Raw genomic sequence first — 18,983 nt, forward strand, 5'->3', positions numbered from 1 at the left:
TTTATATAACAAGTGGAGAGACTTATCTGCTCACTCAGCTGTCAAAAGAAAACATCTGGGCAGTCTGCCAAGTTTTTAACATGAAACATTGTAACTAATGCCTCATACACACGATCAAACAATCCGGTGGAAAAGTCCGGCGGACAATCCGCCCGTGTGTAGGCTCCGGCGGACTTTTTTTTACCCAAAAGTCCAGCAGACTAAGAAAGTATTTTTGCACTCCAATCTGTCCGCCGGACTCGCATTGCGGCAGACAGTACGGCCCTGTGTGTGCCAGTCCACCGTACTTTTGAAATGAACGGACTTTTCCCGCCCGGAGAAGACGGAAGAAGACCCCCGGAGCTGTGCAATAAACTATTTTAACCCTCGTGTGTTGTGTTTTTTTTTTTTTACTTTTTTTCACAGGTGAATGGGTAGGGGTACATTGTACCCCATACTCATTCACATAGGGTGGCGGCCGGGATCCGGGGGCCCCCTTATTAAAGGGGGCTCACAGATTCCGATAATCCGGAAGTTGACAGGGTTGCCAAGGCACCCCCATGTTGAGGGCACGCGGCCTGGTACGGCTCAGGAGGGGGGGACGCTCCCTCGTCCCCACCCCCTTTCCTGGCCAGCCGAGTAGCATGCTCGGATAAGGGTCTGATATGGCCCTAGGGGGGGAGCCCCCACGTCGATTTTTCGGCGTAGGGATTCCTCTTCAAGTCCATACCAGGTGACGGGGCCAGCGACGCCTCCTTCGCTGGTCCCGGCTACCTGGAGAAGTGCTCAAAATGAGCAGACTTCTGATGAGGGGGGGTTCCTTATACAGCAGACTCCTGTGGGAGAGGTTCCCTGTGCTTAACCGCTTGCCGCCGCCGCCCCCCCCCACCGTCAAATGACAGAGGGACGGTGTGGCTCTCGTTCATGGGGTCATATGTCATCATCATATGACATCATCCCAGAATGGGCGAGTGCAGCGTGGCGATCGCAGCTGTGCCGTGTTGCTAGGACACGGCGCAACCCCGATGTCTAAAGAGCCACGGCCCTTTAACCATGTGACTGGCTGTGTCCAATCACAGCTGGTCACCTGTAAATACAGAGATGCCAGTAATCGGCTCTCCTCGCCTCACACTGATCGTGTGTAGCGAGGAGAGCCGATCAGGGGCATCTCCTCACAGGGGACATCCAGACATGTAATCAGGGCATTGATCATCAGTGCCCTGAATACAGTGCCACCAGTCCCAGCAATCAGTGCCCATTAGTGACGCCAGCCAGTGCTGGCTATCAGTGCTGGCCATCAGTGACAAAGATCAGTGTCGCCTATAAGTGCGGCATATTAGTGCCGCCTCATCAGTGAAGGAGAAAAATTACTTGGTTATTAAATTTACTGACAGAAACTAAGAACAACTTTTTTTTTTTGTTTTTTTTTGTAAAAAAGATTAAAAACCCAGCAGTGATTAAATACCACCAAAAGAAGCTCTATTTGAGTGAAGAAAATGATAAAAATATCACATGACTGCGCAATTGTCAAAGTGTGACAGTGCTGGAAGCTGAAAATTGGCCTGGGCAGGAAGGGGGTGAAAGTGCCCTGTAGGCATGTTGTTACGGTGTAGGGGTTGCAGCCAATCAGAGAATTCCAGCTGGACAAAGTGGTCGATTCTTATGCTGGCCATACACTATAGGAAAAATCGTCAGAAATTCGTTCATTAGAGCGTTCATTCATTTTTTCGGGCAGTTAATGGGCACAAAATAGATAATCATTTGGATATTTTTGAGCCAAAAAAACTAAGGACAAGTTGGGAAATTTTCTGCCGAATAAATTATAAATTCAAAAGGTTAATGGGTTTCCCGTCCGACCTATCTGCACTCGGTATATGTTAAAAAAACGAACATAAAAATGTATTTATGTCCACTTATGGCACCGTTGTTTGCACTCGCGGCCGAACTTTTGTTTTTTGAAATTATGTTCGCCCAATTTTTCATATAGTGTATGGCCAGCATAAGGCGTGATTTATACTTGAATCTGGTGAGTGTAACATCTATAGGTAGTGGGACCCCACGAGATGTGGTGTGATGGGATCTTTGAAGCAACTGTGATCATCGTTTCCTGCCCTATATGAGAGTTGAAATGAAAGGAATCATATTGACTTTGATTGAGATTTAATATTGCAGAGCTGCTAAAGCTTTTTCTATTTTGGTAGAAAAAGCACATTGTAAGATTTTTACACTGGCTGGTTAAAGGGTGAGGGGCAACAAAAGACCAAGCTATGTGAGCCAAGAACGTAAAGCCTACTTGTACAGCCATCAGGATTTTCATGCCTGTGTCATCCCTGAGCCAGTACTGTAATCTCAAACTAGAATGATGGCTATAAAATGGCAAAAGAAAGCACCGTAATAAAAAAAAAAAATGTTTAAAAAAGGGGGAGAAAGTGGCATTGTCAGGTGGAGATGTGATAAAATTGAACTGTAATAAATACCTGTTTGAATTACACAAGTGTGATTTTAAAATTAGAAAAAAAAATAAAAAATCTAGGTTTGCTACTGCTACAGGAAATATATATATATATGTATGTGTATATATATATATATATATATATATATATATATATATATATATATATATATATATATATATATATATATATAAAGGGAAGTTGATCCATTTACAAAAATGAAAGCACTTGATTTCAACTGCCTTTTCCTGAAATGATTCAGCATTTACAGTTTATCAGCTTGTTCCACAGAAAACTCAGCATGAAGCAGTTCTTAAAGCGTAATTTCCTTTCCTAATTATTACTGCATATTCAATGAGCAGCTTTCATTAACAAAAACAGCTGAAAATGATTCCAAAATCACATTGCTAGCGGCAGATAAGATTATTTCAAATATATTGCTTTAGTTCTTTTCTGGATCACTTTGGCAGAAAAAAAAAAAAAAAAAAAAAAGATTGTAAAAGCATTTTCTTCAACGCTCTTCAGTACAAACAATTAGGAGCATGGCATGGGCATAACTATGGGGTGAAATATGAGGGATGCTGAACTCCTTGTAAAAATGCTTATTTTCTGGTTCTTAGGAGGATGTTCCGAGTGATGCCAGAAGTCCTAATATGGATAACTGAGTTATGCCGCGTACACACGAGCGGATTGTATGGCGTACTTAGTCCGTCATACAATCCGACGGACAATCCATCGTAGTTTCCACTGAACGGACTTGACCACACACGGATACACAAACAGTCCGTCGAAAGCTTGCGCGATGACGTGTACAGCACGTACGACGGGACTAGAAATAGGAAGTCCAATACACAGCAAAGCACCCTTCCGTCGTGTAAATCCTTTCTGGGCATGCGCCATTCTTAGTCCGTCGAACTAGCATACTGACGACCGTATTGTCCGCTGAAACCAAAGTACGACGGACAGATTTTTGGAAAATCCGAAATTCTTAGTACTCCGGACTGCACGCTGAAAAAGTCTGCTGAAGCCCACACACGAGCGGATTGTCCGCTGAAATGTGTTTCAACGGACTAAGTACGTCAAACAGTTCGACCGTGTGTACGTGGCATTAGTGATTCAAAGTATTAAAGCAAGAGGGTCAGCATGGCAGCCAGGCAAACTAGCAACAACGGCAGCCTCCACCGTTCTTTTCAATTAACCACTTGACCTTCGAAAGATTTGCCCCCCTTCATGACCAGACCATTTTTTGCGACATGGCACTGCGTTAGTTTAAGGCTCCTTTACACTTGTGCGACTTGTCCTGCAAAGTCGCATGACAAGTCGTACCCCATGATTTCTACCGTTCATGGTTGTGTGACTTCAAATAATCCCTGCACTACTTTGGTCCGACTGATGTGACTTGAGGTCCATAGACCTTAAGATTACACAGGCATTGCTTCAAGTCGTGGCAAAATCTCACGACTTTCTGGTCGCACAAGTGTGAAAGGGGCCTAACTCACAATTGCGTAGTCATGCAACGCTGTACCCAAATAATATTTATGGCATTTTTTCCACAAATAGAGCTTTGATCACCACTGTGTTTATTTTTTTGCGCTATAAACAAAAAAGACCAACCATTTTGAAAAATAAAAATACAATATTTTTTACTTTCTGCCATAAAAATATCCAACAACAGATTTAAAAAATATACCATATTTATGGGCATATAACATGCACTCCCCCCCCCCTTAAAATCAGGGGGAAATCGTGGGTGCGTTTTATACGCCAATCCCCCGCCGTTGTGAGCCTGTGGACAAGGCTGCATGACAAAGCTGCATATGACACTGACAAGGGTGCAATGATGGACAAGGCTGCATGACAAAGCTGCAGATGACACTGACAAAGGTGCAATGATGGACAAAGCTGCATATGACACTGACAAGGGTGCAATTATGGACAAAGCTGCATATGACACTGACAAGGGTGCAATGATGGACAAAGCTGCATATGACACTGACAAGGGTGCAATGATGGACAAGGCTGCATGACAAAGCTGAATAGGACACTGACAATGCTGCAGATGACACTGACAAGGGTGCAATGATGAACAAAGCTGCATACGACACTGACAAGGGTGCAATGATGAACAAAGCTGCATATGACACTGACAAGGGTGCAATGATGAACAAAGCTGCATATGACACTGACAAGGGTGCAATGATGGACAAGGCTGCATGACAAAGCTGCATATGACACTGACAAAGCTGTAGATGACACCGACAAGAGTGCAATGATGGACAAAGCTGCATATGAAATGACAAGGGTGCAATTATGGACAAAGCTGCATATGACACTGACAAGGGTGCAATGATGGACAAAGCTGCCTATGACACGACAAGGGTGCAATGATGGACAAAGCTGCATATACGCCAATCCCCCGCCGTTGTGAGCCTGTGGACAAGGCTGCATGACAAAGCTGCATATGACACTGACAAGGGTGCAATGATGGACAAAGCTGCATATGACACTGACAAGGGTGCAATTATACAGTACAGCACTAAAAACAAATCTACACTTATGTCTGTCTAGTGTCACACCTCTGTGTGGTATTCCTTTTTCAACCTTTTGGAATGGCTTTAATCTTATGTACTGGGAATTTTATATGGCCTCTCTCTTGCCATAAATGATTTTAATTACTTTTAGTATAGATTTGTTTTTAGCGCTGCTTTGTATTCTTTTTAAATATACGGTTATTGGGATTTATTTTTTATTTTTTACCAAAATATGTAGTCGAATACATATTGGCCTAAATTTATGAAGAAATTGCCGTATTTATCGGCGTTTAACACGCACCCCAAGTTTAGGAGGGAATTTTGAGGAAAAAAACTTTTAGGAGGCAAGTTTAAGGAAAAAAAATATATGCGTATAAAACGCACCCACGATTTCCCCCTGATTTTAAGGGGGGGGGGGAGTGCATGTTATATGCCCATAAATATGGTATATTTTTTAAATTTGTTGTTGGATATTTTTATGACAGAAAGTAAAAAATATAGTATTTTTATTTTTCAAAATGGTTGGTCTTTTTTGTTTATAGCGCAAAAAAATAAACACAGTGGTGATCAAAGCTCTATTTGTGGAAAAAATGCCATAAATATTATTTGGGTACAGCGTTGCATGACTACGCAATTGTGAGTTAGGCCCCTTTCACACTTGTGCGACCAGAAAGTCGTTAGATTTTGCCACGACTTGAAGCAATGCCTGTGTAATCTTAAGGTCTATGGACCTCAAGTCACATCAGTCGGACCAAAGTAGTGCAGGGATTATTTGAAGTCGCACAACCATGAACGGTAGAAATCATGGGGTACGACTTGTCATGCGACTTTGCAGGACAAGTCGCACAAGTGTAAAGGAGCCTTAAAGTAACGCAGTGCCATGTCGCAAACAATGGTCTGGTCATGAAGGGGGGGCAAATCTTTCGGAGGCCAAGTGGTTAATTGAAAAGAACGGTGGAGGCTGCCGTTGTTGCTAGTTTGCCTGGCTGCCATGCTGACCCTCTTGCTTTTATACTTTGAATCACTAACTCAGTTATCCATATTAGGACTTCTGGCATCACTCGGAACATCCTCCTAAGAACCATAAAATAAGCATTTTTACAAGGAGTTCAGCATCCCTCATATTTCACCCCATAGTTATGCCCATGCCATGCTCCTAATTGTTTGTCCTGAAGAGCGTTGAAGAAAATGCTTTTACAATCTTTTTTTTTTTTTTTTTTCTGCCAAAGTGATCCACGAAAAGAACTAAAGCAATCTATCTGAAATAATCTTATCTGCCGCTAGCGATGTGATTTTGGAATCATTTTCAGCTGTTTTTGTTAATGAAAGCTGCTCATTGAATATGCAGTAATAATTAGGAAAGGAAATTACGCTTTAAGAACTGCTTCATGCTGAGTTTTCTGTGGAACAAGCTGATAAACTGTAAATGCTGAATCATTTCAGGAAAAGGCAGTTGAAATCAAGTGCTTTCATTTTTGTAAATGGATCAACTTCCCCCCCCCCCTTTTTTTTTTTTTTTTTTATATATATATATATTTCCTGTAGCAGTAGCAAACCTAGAATTTTTTTTTTTTTTCGAATTTTAAAATCACACTTGTGTAATTCAAACAGGTATTTATTACAGTTCAATTTTATCACATCTCCACCTGACAATGCCACTTTCTCCCCCTTTTTTAAACATTTTTTATTTTTTATTTTTTTTATTAAAGTGGTTGTATACCCAAATTTTTAACTTTTACCTACAGGAAACTTTTTACCTACAGGAAAGCCTATAATAAGACCTGTACGGTTTAGGAGATATTCCCCTCGGTATGTGCCGCTGACTGTAGCGGCGCATGCGCACAAGGGGGTTCTTGCCGTGAAAATCCGGCAGCGGCCAAGCGGCCGAACTGAAATCTCCCGCGCGCATGCGCGGGAGTGACGATATCGCGGCTCCGGCCACTCACAGCGCCGGAGCCGTGATACCCGGAAGAAACGCCGAGGGAGCATGTCAGCTCCCTCGGCGTGGATCGGGCCAGATGTCGGGGCCTCGTTCTAAGGTAAGTATTTCACAATGAGCTAGTATGCGGTGCATACTAGCTCATTATGCCTTTTGCTTTGCAGGTTTTAAAAAAAAAAAAAAAAAAAAAAAAATGTGCGGGTTTACTACCGCTTTAAGGTGCTTTCTTTTGCCATTTTATAGCCATCATTCTAGTTTGAGATTACAGTACTGGCTCAGGGATGACACAATAATAAATGATTTTAATTACTTTTAGTATAGATTTGCACTGTATTCTTTTTATGTATTTATCCTAGGATTGTTATCTATTGACCTTGAGGCTGCATTCACACCTGAGCGTAGCGTTTTCAAGCAGAAAATCGCTCAAATTTACTGCGATTTTGCAGAGGTTTTTACTGCGATTTCACTGCGTTTTTTACGGCGTTTTGCCGCGATTTTATGCAAGGCAAAAGGTCATCAATGTAAAATGAAGAAAAACGCCAAAATCTGCTCGATTCGAGCGACAAAAAAGGGTCCGGAACTTGTTTGAGCTTCAGGCGTTCGGCTTCAGGCGACATGGAGTGGAGATGTGAACCATCTCCATTGAGAATAATAGATTTTTTCCCCTCTAGTGTTTTGTAGCTTCAGGCTTCAAGCTACAAAACGCTCAGGTGTGAATGGGGCCTGAGAGAGGGTTCACACAGGGGCCACCCGGGATCCGACTTCTGGTCACCACAAGTTGCGCTCTTGAGAAAATCAATTGTAGTGAACGGAGCCATCTTAATGTACACTACAGCAGTCGCTCCAACTTCAAAAAAGGTTCCTGTACGACTTCTAGGCGACTTGTACCCATTGATTTCAATGGAAGTTGCCTCCAAGTCGGATCTCCATCTATATTGAAGCGACAATGTTGCCTCCCTAATATTAAAAACTGGCATGGGTTCCCCCTCCAAGGGCAAACCAGGCCCTTAGGTCTGGTATGGATTTTAAGGGGAACCCCGTATGCCGAAAACAAGGCGTGGGGGTCCCCCCCAAAATCTATACCAGACCCTTATCCGAGCACGCAGCCCGGCCGGTCAGGAAAGGGGGCGAGGACGAGCGAGCGCCCCCCCCCCCCCTCCCCTTCTGAATCATACCAGGCCACATGCCCTCAATATGCCTTTCCCCAAAGCACCTTGTCCCCATGTTGATGATGACAAGGGCCTCTTCCCGACAACCCTGGCCGTTGGGGTCTGTGGGCGGGGGGCTTATCGGGATCTGGGAGCCCCTTTTTATAATGGAGCCCCCACATCCTGGCCCCCCACACTATGTGAATTAGTATGGGGTACATCGTACCCCTACCCATTCACCCGGGGAAAAAAAAAGTGTAAAAAAAAAAAAAAACACACAACAGGTTTTTAAAGTAATTTATTAGTCAGCTCCGGGGGTCTTCGTCCGACTCCACCACTCTCTCTGGCCTCTTCTCCCGGCTCCTCCGCCATCTTCTTCCAGATCTTTTGCTAGTGGTGGCCCGGTCTTCTCTGTCCTTCTTCCCTCTTCTTCCAATGTTGACATGACACTCTCTCCCACTGTAATGCTGTGTGAGAGGTGCGTAACGACTTATATAGGCACGGGACGTGGTCACAGGGTGTTGTCACGCGGTGCCCCCACCCCTTATGACGTCACAGTCCCGGGGCATGCTGACCCCAACCCATGCCTATATAAGTCGCTGCACATCGCTCACACGGCATTACAGCGGGAGAGAGCGTTGTGTCAACATCGCAGGAAGAGAAGAGGGGAAGAAGAAGACGCAGAAGACCAGGCCAACGCTAGCAAACGAGCTGGAAGAAGATAGCGGAGGAGCCGGCAGAAGAAACGGAGAGCGGGAGAAGAGGCCGGACATCGGGAGAAGAGGCCGAAGAGAGTGGAGAAGTCGGAAGAGACCCCCAAAGTCGGAAGAAGACCCCCAGAGCTGACTAATAAATTACTTTAAAAACCTGTGTGTTTTTTTATTGACACTTTTTTTCCCCAGATTAATGGGTAGGGGTACGATGTACCCCATACTTAATCACATAGGGTGGGGGGGGCGGGATCTGGGGGCCCCCTTATTAACCACTTTCAGACTGGACCATTTTGCTGGCTTAAGACCAGACCACTTTTTGCGATTCGGCACTGCGTAGCTTTAACTGACAATTGCGTGGTCGTGCGATGTGGCTCCCAAACAAAAGGGACACCCTTTTTTCCCCACAAATAGAGCTTTCTTTTGGTGGTATTTGATCACCCCTGCGGTTTTTATTTTTTGCGCTATAAACAAAAATAGAGCGACAATTTTGAAAAAAACGCATTATTTTTTACTTTTTGTTATATATCCCCCAAAAATTAATAAAAAAACATTTTTTCCCTCAGTTTAGGCCAATACATATTCTTCTACATATTTTGGTAAAAAAAAATAAAAAAATAAAAATTAATCGCAATAAGCGAGTATTGATTGGTTTGCGCAAAAGTTATAGCGTTTACAAAATAGGGGATAATTTTATGGCATTAATATTTATTTTTTTACTAGTATGGCGGCGATCAGCGATTTTTATTGTGACTGCGACATTATGGCGGACACATCGGACATTTTTGGAACCATTGTCATTTATACAGCAATCAGTGCTATACAAATGCAGTGATTCCTGTGTAAATGGCACTGGCAGTAAAGGGGTTAACCAGGGGGTGGCAGTGTAGGGGTTAAGTGTTCCTAGGGGCGTGTTACTAACTGTGGAGGGCTGGGCTTTGTGTTAGTGAACACTGATCTCTGCTCCAAATCACATGGAGCAGAGATCAGCGTCACTTGTTGTTAGGCAGAACGGGGAGATGCGGTTTACAACGGCATCTCCCCGTTCAGCCGCCCTGTGAGACGATCGCAGGACCCACGACTGGTCTCACGAGGGTCCCAACTGGCATGCGGCGCGCACGCGATGGCAGGACAGCATATAAAAATGGACGCCAATTTGCCTGCCCATGCCATTCTGCCGACGTACATCGGGTGCTCCGGTCGGGAACTGGTTAAAGGGGGTTCCAGATAAGCCCCCCCACCCGCAGACAAGGTGCTTTGGGGGGGGGGGGGGGGGTTTCTTTTGTGTATACTAGTATTGGTGGCAATCAGCGACTTATAGCAGGACTGACACTAAAAGTGTGAACAATTGGACACCGACACCTTTCGCCGTTTGTCAGAACCAGAGACACTAATACAGTAATTAGTGCTAAAAATATGCAGTGTCACTGTACTAATGACACTGGCTGGGAAGGGGTTAAACATCTAGGGCTATCAAAGAGATAAAAATGTGTGCCTAGTCGGTGTGTCGGGTTCTTTTTTCTTAGGGTTGTGATGGATTTTCTTTCCCCTGTTTTGCAGGGAAAGAAAATCCATCACTTCCGCCCCTGTCAGAACGGAGCCCAGCCTTGTTTACATAGGCAGAGCTCAGTCCTGTGTACCTTCTTGACGATTGGTGGGTGGTGGCAGACATCCACTGGCCGCTTAATGTGAATCCAAAGCAAGTTCAGCCATACAACTGCACAAACATCGCATGTGATCAGCACCGCAGTGTGGGCGCAAATCACATGCGATGTCTCACATCATACAAGTGTGAACCTGGGCTAAAAGGTCAAATAGCAAAACTAGATTTTTCTGCCACCAAATGTCCTTATGACCAGCATCATTCAACCCCAAGCCATCCTGGAACCACCTCAGTTTATGACTGGACAAGGAAAGAAGCCCGCTGATTATTTTATTTATTTCAGGTACTTGTATAGAGCTGTCAATTTACACAGCGCTTTACATATATATTGCACATTCATATCAGTCCCTACCCTCAAGGAGTTTACAATCTAAGGTCCCTAATACACATTCATACACACTAAGGACAATTTAGACAGAATCCAATTAACCTACCTGCATGTCTTTGGAGTGTGGGAGGAAACCAGAGTACCTGGAGGAAACCCGCGCACATACAGGGAGAACATACAAACTCCAGGCAGGTAGCATCGTGGCTGGGATTCAAACCAGCAACCCTTCTTACTGCCAGGCGAGAGTGCTACCCACTACCTTGTCCTCTCCTCCTATCAGCATGCTTCTTGTCATCACATAAACTAACTGGCTCCTTGTGTTACTTCTTCCTCTCACATTTCATTGCGCACGTTTAGGAGATATTTACTGTCCCTATAGGTAAGCCTTTTTATAGGCTTACCTATAGGTGCAAATCAACCATGGGAGTTTACTCCCACTTTAAAGTGTTCTAAAGGCTCAATGTTTTTTTTTTACCTTCAAGCATTTTATGCATGAAGGTAAAAACCTTCTGGGCGGGCTCTACCTCAGCACCCCCTTATACTTAGCAGAGCCCGATCCCATCCAGTGATCGGCACTAGAGCAGCGGCTCTCCTGGGTCTCTCCCCTCATTGGCTCATATAGAAGCGAGCGCCATTGGCTCCTGCCACTGTCAATCACAGCCAGTGAGCCAATAAAGGGAGAGCGAGAATAGACACACAGAGCGTGGCTTAGGAGCGAGCATGCTTGAGTGGCCCCCATAGCAAGACGCTTGCACTCAGCAGGGGGGGCGGGGACCCAGGACCACCGGCGGGGAACCCCAAAACAAAACGGTTGGGGGGGGGGGCTGCTCTGTGCAAAACCATTTCACAGACAAGGTAAGAATAACGTGTAAATCTTTCCTTTATAATCACTTTAAAGCGGGAGTCCACCGGGACTCCGCGTTTTTTTTTTTTTTTTAAAAGCCAGCAGCTACAAATACTGCAGCTGCTGACTTTTAAAATAGTGACACTTACCTGTCCAGCGCGCCCGCAATGTCGGCACCCGAAGCCGATCTCTAGATCGTCTGTAAGGTGCTGCCGCCGCCATATTGGGTATGGGAATCAGGAAATGGAGCCTTTCGGCTTCATTTTCCGGTTCCCTACTGCGCATGCGCGAATCGCGCTGCGCAATAAGGACGGTCCCCGCTGCCTCTGGGATCTGTGTGTTTCCCAGCAGGCAGCAGGGCACTTGCGGAAAGGGGCGTAATCTACGCCCCTTTCCGCAGAGCGCTATCCCGGAAGTGGGTGCAGAATACCTGTACTGTACAGGTATCTGCACCCCCCTCCCCCCTGAAAGGTGCCAATTGTGGCCCCCGGAGGGGGGGAAGGTTCCGATGAGCGGAGGTCCACTTTAGGGTGGACCTCCACTTTAAGTATTGTTTTCCCTTAATTCTTATGTATTGCAATACAATCCAGTAGAGCTGCACAATTAATCGTCAAGAATCGTTATCGCGATCTTGACTAAAGTGTTTCAAAATTCTCTCTGCTCTTCTGAAGCCACAGCCAAAAGAAAGGAAGAGAAAAACTGAACAGTCTGCCAAGAATCATAACATTCTTTATCAGTTGAACTTAAGTGTAAACATTGTAACAATTTGTCAATGGAATAGACTTTGTGTGTAACTAAAAAAAGTTTAACCACTTAAAGGGGTTGTAAAGGTAAATGTTTTTTCACCTTAATGCATTCTATGCATTAAGGTGAAAATACATCTCACACTGCCGGCGCCCCCACTTACCTGACCCCTCGAAAGTCCCGCGCTCGCCCCCGCCGTCCTCTTTGCTGCTCAGCCTGGCTGCTGATTGGCTGGAGTTGATGGATTGAAAGCAGCGCAGCCATTGGCTTGCGCTGCTGTCAATCACATCCAATGACGCGGCGCGCCGGGGCGGGGCCGTGTGATACAGCCGGCGGCTATAGCCGCCCACTGTATCACGGGAGCGTGCCCGCAGATGCTTCTCACCATGTGAGGGAGCTCGCATGAACATGGGAAGTACCTGCGGGAGGAAGCAGAGACAGCCGCCGAGGGACCCCAGAAGAGCAGGTTCGGGGCCACTCTGTGCAAAATGAGCTGCACAGTGGAGGTAAGTATAACATGTTTTTTTATTTAAAAAAAAATAAAAATTTTACTTTACAATCTCTTTAAACACTAATCCTTTTTCTGACATTTGTTGGTTTCAAGTTAAAATCTTTTTTTTTTGCTAGAAAATTACTTAGAACCCCCAAACATTATATAATGTAATATAACATTTTATAATATAAAATATATTTTTTTTTTTAGTAGACACCCTAGAGAATAAAATGGTGGTTGTTGTAATATTTTTTGTCACACTGTATTTGTGCAGCGGTCTTTCAAATGCAATTTCTTTTGGAAAACATGACTTTCATGAATTAAAAAAAAAATATATATATATATATATATATATATATATATATATATATATATATATATATATATATATATATATATATATCCAGTAAAGTTAGCCTTTTTTTGTATAATGTGAAAGATTTTACGTTGCGAGAATCGTGATCCTTTTTATTATATAAAAAAATTATATAAAAAATTGTGATTCTCATGTTGGCCAGAATCGTGCAGCTCTACAATCCAGTAACAAGCACACATATAGAATTGCTTTCTTAAACAAATGAGGAAATTATCAAGAACATGTTATGTATGTTTTTATGGAGTACTAACACAAAGTACAAACATGGCTGAGGAAATGCACATAGCTTGCAAAGATAGCAATCTGACAAAAAGCAGCTATGATAAATATGTCTGTTTTAACCAACAAGAAAGACTTGTGAGCCAAGTCATCCATGCTCATGATTCTTGGTGACCCCAAGCTTCAGGACTAAGGCCTTTATGTTTCTGAATTCTGCCTCTGGGATTCTAAAGAATATCAAAGATAAAGGAATGCAGGACGAAGACGGCCATCCTTAAGAGGGTCTAGAATGGCAAATAAGCATTTGCTTTACAAAGGAGTTTCTTTGATAGGCTTACAGATTGCTGCCGTGCCCATTCATTAATTCAACTCAAGTTCATCTAAGAGGCATGGAGCATCTAAATTCATTCAGTGTGACTTCTATTCATAGCAGAGAACAGCTGCCTCAATCAAAGTATGGGAAAGCTCAAAGCCTCTTCCACCAGCATATTTGTCCTCGGATTTGTTGCTGTTTTTAAAGAAACAGTTCGGTTCAAATTAGACATCATAACAAAAAATAGGCGTTTTCTGTATTACCAAACGTATAGAGCTTACATCAGCCAGAATAAAGAAGAAACGGGTGGCACAGTGGTGTAGTGGGTAGCACTCTCACCTAGCAGTAAAGGGTCGCTGGTTCGAATCCCAACCACAACACTACCTGCCTGGAGTTTGCATGTTCTCCCTGTGCCTGCGTGGGTTTCCTCCGGGTACTCCAGTTTCCTCCCACAATCCAAAGACATGCAGGTAGGTTAATTGGCTTCTGTCCAAATTGGCCCTAGTATATGAATGTGGGTTAAGAGACGTTAGATTGTAAGCTCCATGAGGGTAAGGACCGATGTGAATGTACAATGTATATGTAAAGCTCTGCAGAAATTGATGGCTCTATATAAGCACCTGAAATAATAATAATAAAGAAAATAAAACCTTACTGGAGGGAGAAAAATGATCACAGGAGAAAGCAAATTATTATGTACAATTACTGCCAATTATACCAGATAAAGAAGGTTTATTCTTTCCTAGATTAACTAAAATGTAAAACAATACCTAAATTTGATAAAAATTGATTTATGTCAGATCATATATTTATAGAAGCAAAGACAAAATCGATCTCCTTGATTTGGATGGTCACTACCCATCGTGATAACAAAAATGTCATGAGGACATAACCAATCAGAGGCTGTACAGACAATGCCAGTTAGAGACTGATGACAGGAGGCAACCACTAGTTAGAGACTGATGACAGGAGGCAACCACTAGTTAGCGACTGATGACAACCACTAGTTAGTGACTGATGACAGGAGGCAACCACTAGTTAGAGACTGATGACAGGAGGCAACCACTAGTTAGAGACTGATGACAGGAGGCAACCACTAGTTAGAGACTGATGACAGGAGGCAACCACTAGTTAGCGGCTGCTGACAGGAGGCAAGCATTGGGTAGAAGCATACAGTAGACACGGACTGCCGGTGACATGAGGCAAGTATTAGGTAATGGGTACATTAGGCAATGACTGGTGATACGAGGCAAGCATTAGTGGTGTACATTAGGCAATGACTGTTAACATGAAGCATGCATTACCGTAGGTAGAGAGTACCATAGATAGTGACTGGTGACACGCGGCAAGCATTTAGGTAGTGGTGTACAGTAGGCAATGGTTGGTGACATGAGACAAGCATTAAATAGAAGCGTACAGTAAGCTCTGACTGGCAACATGAGCAAAGTATTGGGTACAGTAGGCACTGGCTAGGGACATGAGACAAGCATTCGGCAATGGCATGCTGTAGGCACTGACTGGGGACATGAGGAAAGCATTAGATATAGGGTACAGTAGGTACTGACTGGGGGAGGGACACGGGGCAAGCTTTAGGTAGACATGTAGTCGGCACTGACTGGGGGGACATTAGGTAACGGCATGCAGCAGGCATTGGCTAGGGACATAAAGGCAAGCATTAGTCATTGGCATTTCTCTGACAGTAAACAGTAACAAGAAGAAAGCATTAGATATGAGAATGGTGCGGGCAGTTCTCAGTGACATAGTAAAACATTAGATATTGGCATGAGGCAGACAATGCCCAGTGTACATAAGAGAATGATGGAATAGGGTCATGCAGATGACAGACAAGAGGCAAAGATAGCAGTGGGCACTGATCAGTGACATGATACATACAGATGGCATTGGTCAATGGCAATACACGATGAGACAGGAGCTTGCAGTGAGCACAGACCAGAATTACATATTGGCATGCAGTGGACATTAGGAAAGTATACAGATTATCACGCAGTATGTCATGCCCGGTGTACATAAGATAACGATGGCATCATGTCACACAGATGGCATTGGCTAAAGATCAGACAAGCATTAGACATTGACATGCAGTGACATGACACATCCAGCTGGCATTAGGCAGTCATCACCCGGGATCATGCAGTGGCCACTGACCGGTCACATTAGACACTGGCATGCAGTGGCTACTGACCAGTCACATTAGACACTGGCATGCAGTGGCTACTGACCAGTCACATTAGACACTGGCATGCAGTGGCCACTGACCAGTCACATTAGACACTGGCATGCAGTGGCCACTGACCAGTCACATTAGACACTGGCATGCAGTGGCCACTGACCAGTCACATTAGACATTGGCATGCAATGGCCACTGACCAGTCACATTAGACATTGGCATGCAATGGCCACTGACCAGTCACATTAGACATTGGCAAGCAGTGGACACTGACCAGTGACATTAGCATGCAGTGGGCACTGACCAGTCACATTAGACATAGGCATGCAGTGGCCAGTGACATTAGACATTGGCATGCAGTGGGCACTAACCAGTCACATTAGACATTGGCATGCAGTAAACACTGACCAGTGACATTAGACATAGGCATGCAGTGGCCAGTGACATTAGCATACAGTGGACACTGACCAGTGACATTACACATAGGCATGCAGTGGCCAGTGACATTAGACATTAACATGCAGTGGGCACTGACCGGTCACATTAGACATTGGCATGCAGTGGGCACTGACCAGTCACATTAGACATTGGCATGCAGTGGGCACTGACCAGTCACATTAGCATGCAGTGGGCAATGTGCAGAAGTTAGCCATAACATAGTGGCATCCATGGCACAGACACCAGAGGATGATGACAGAGAAGAGGTGCCCAGGGTGATGTGTGCAGGTTGTCAAGCCCCGGGTATCTGTCAAGGTGATGACATGCCCCCACCAGATGAGGTCCGCTCCTGTGTGTATACAGGGAATGACAGGTCTTACTCTGCGAGCCGTCATCGAAGCGATCAAACTCCCAGTCCGGGGACTGACTCTCGGTAGTCGCCGCCATCACCGTCCTATCCAGGGATGACCACCAACCCCGCCTGCCTCCTTTCCCCGTGACACCCGTAAGCACGTGACTTCCTGCTAGAGTACGCCCCTAGCCTGGAGAAGGCGGAGACAGAGCACCGGCAGCCATTGTTACTCTGGGCAATGCTGGCAGCAATGTTAGGCAATGGCTGTGATGGTAGTGGTCGTTACTGAAACATCAAATACACCATTGACGTATACTTATGGAAATACTACTATTTACTTACCTATTCAAACTTTTTTTCACATCTGTGTGCCATTGAGATTTGCCTAGGGTTGCCACCTTTTCTTCAAGTAATCCCGAACACTTTAGCGGCACAGGGCACATTTTTTTTCATAGTATACACTATAGGATTATAAAAGACCCATGACATCTTTGGGTGTCCCAAGGAGAGTGGTAATGCAGCACGCTGCAGCAAACAGTGGATGTGGCTAAACCGCTCTTGCTGACATCATCACCCCCCCAGTGCTCCATTGATGCCAAACCCGCCCCCCCAGACAGCGGCCTGCAGATTCAGCATGGCAAAGTAACTATCTCAGTTACTTTGGGAGCCACAGCCTAGTCTAAATAATGTCTGGGTGAATCCTATCTACCTGTTGGATTGGCTCCGCAGTCTCCTCTTTTCCATTGGCGATACCTGCAGGTTTCCTGCCAATCCCCTGGACAGGTTTGTTGGTGGTAGGGGGCCCTTTGGGCTTGTACGGCCCTCTGTGAAGCTAAAGAACAGATTCACCAATTATACAGTGAGACCCTTTATCTCCATAGCCACAGTCAGCAGAAAGTGTTCCGGAGACCCCCATAACCTAGAAATTGTGGGGAGCCACCTCTAAGAAAATGTCCCCCCCCCCCCAAACAAGTAGGAAGCTCAGCCATTTTCCTTCCGTCTTTGGGAAGGTTTGTGGGGACTCATCTGTAGAAAGTCCAGTATTCATTGATCAGAGCGATAGACATTCCCTGTCTGCTCACATTCACACCACATTTTACAACTATTCATACTCAGGAGTAAGGCCCCTTTCACACTGGGGCGGTGTGGGCGTCGGCGGTAAAGTGGCGCTATTGTTAGCGCCGGTTTACCATCGTTTTAGTGGAGGCATGCGGCCACTAGCGGGTCAGTTTTAAGACCCACTAGCGGCCGAAAAAGGGTTAAAACGGCCCGCAAAGCACAGCTGCAGCGTTGCTTTGCCAGCGGTACAGCCGCGCTGCCCCATTGATTTCAGTGCGTAGGAGCAGTGAATACACCGCTCCAAAGGTGCGGCTAGCAGGACCGTCCTGCCAGCGCACCGATCCAGTGTGAAAGCCGGAGTGAAAGGGGCCGTTTTTTTCAGGCGCTACACAGGTGCTATTTTTAGCGCTGTAGCGCCTGAAAGCCGCCTTGGTGTGAAAGGGGCTATTGAGATAAAGAACTTTCCTCCAACATTTCCATCCAAAGAAAATATGTGCACTTTACACATGTCTGCCTGCTTCTAAAAAAGGCCCAGCACAAGTTTTTGTGAGGTGGTAACCGAAAAAAAAAAGGAAAAATGGCGGAACACCGCATGCCACTGTGACAAATTTCCATCATATCAGTCTCCGTTCACATCTGCACATTCTGGTAATGCGTACAGAAATACACATTTCCACGCAATCTCTGAACATGCAAAACAATGTGCCTTACGCTTGTAGTGCCATTTATTGTAAATGTCCCTCCAAACTTGAGACACCAATACAAAAAATGTGGCAAAATGCATGGGAAAAAAAACAACCCGGAACACACCATGAGCTACTTTGTCACGCTTGTGGCGCATAGGGCAGCGCACTGAAATCAATGGACTGCTCTTTGCTTGTTGGGTGTTTGTCATCCAGGTATATGTCAGAGGTGTGGCTGAGGCCTTCATCATTTCACAAACTATGGAATGCCCTCTGGCAGTTGCTTGTATCTGCAGATACTACCCCCCCCCCCCCCCATAGTCTCATGTGTAAAATGCTGCATCCTCTTTTAGACCCCCGCATACCAGCTATAAGATAACATAGAACTAAAGACAAACATTTTTCTTTTCATTTACAATAGAGTAAGGAAGACCCTGTCAGGTCTTCTTTGTCAACTGTGTCCCAATTGGGGGGATTTCCCCTCACTTCTTTTCCCATGGCCAAAAAGAAGTGAGAGAAATTC

General features: G+C 44.9%; 1 protein-coding gene across 2 annotated transcripts in view; it reads right to left on the reverse strand.

The window, feature by feature from the left end:
- The window catches only part of WASHC4 (WASH complex subunit 4), a 101,403-nt gene extending 84,521 nt beyond the window's left edge, over positions 1–16,882 (reverse strand). For both annotated transcript variants that reach the window (XM_077472094.1, XM_077472095.1), the window contains exon 1: positions 16,747–16,882. In XM_077472094.1, the coding sequence (XP_077328220.1) occupies positions 16,747–16,813 (67 nt within the window). In that variant the 5' untranslated portion in view covers positions 16,814–16,882. The remainder of the gene's footprint in view (positions 1–16,746) is intronic.
- Between the last annotated feature and the right edge of the window lie 2,101 nt (positions 16,883–18,983).

The sequence above is a fragment of the Lithobates pipiens genome, unplaced genomic scaffold (assembly GCF_037356315.1).
Source record: "Lithobates pipiens isolate NorthernLeopardFrog02 unplaced genomic scaffold, aLitPip1_a1.2 Scaffold_8, whole genome shotgun sequence".
Lineage (NCBI taxonomy): Eukaryota > Metazoa > Chordata > Amphibia > Anura > Ranidae > Lithobates > Lithobates pipiens.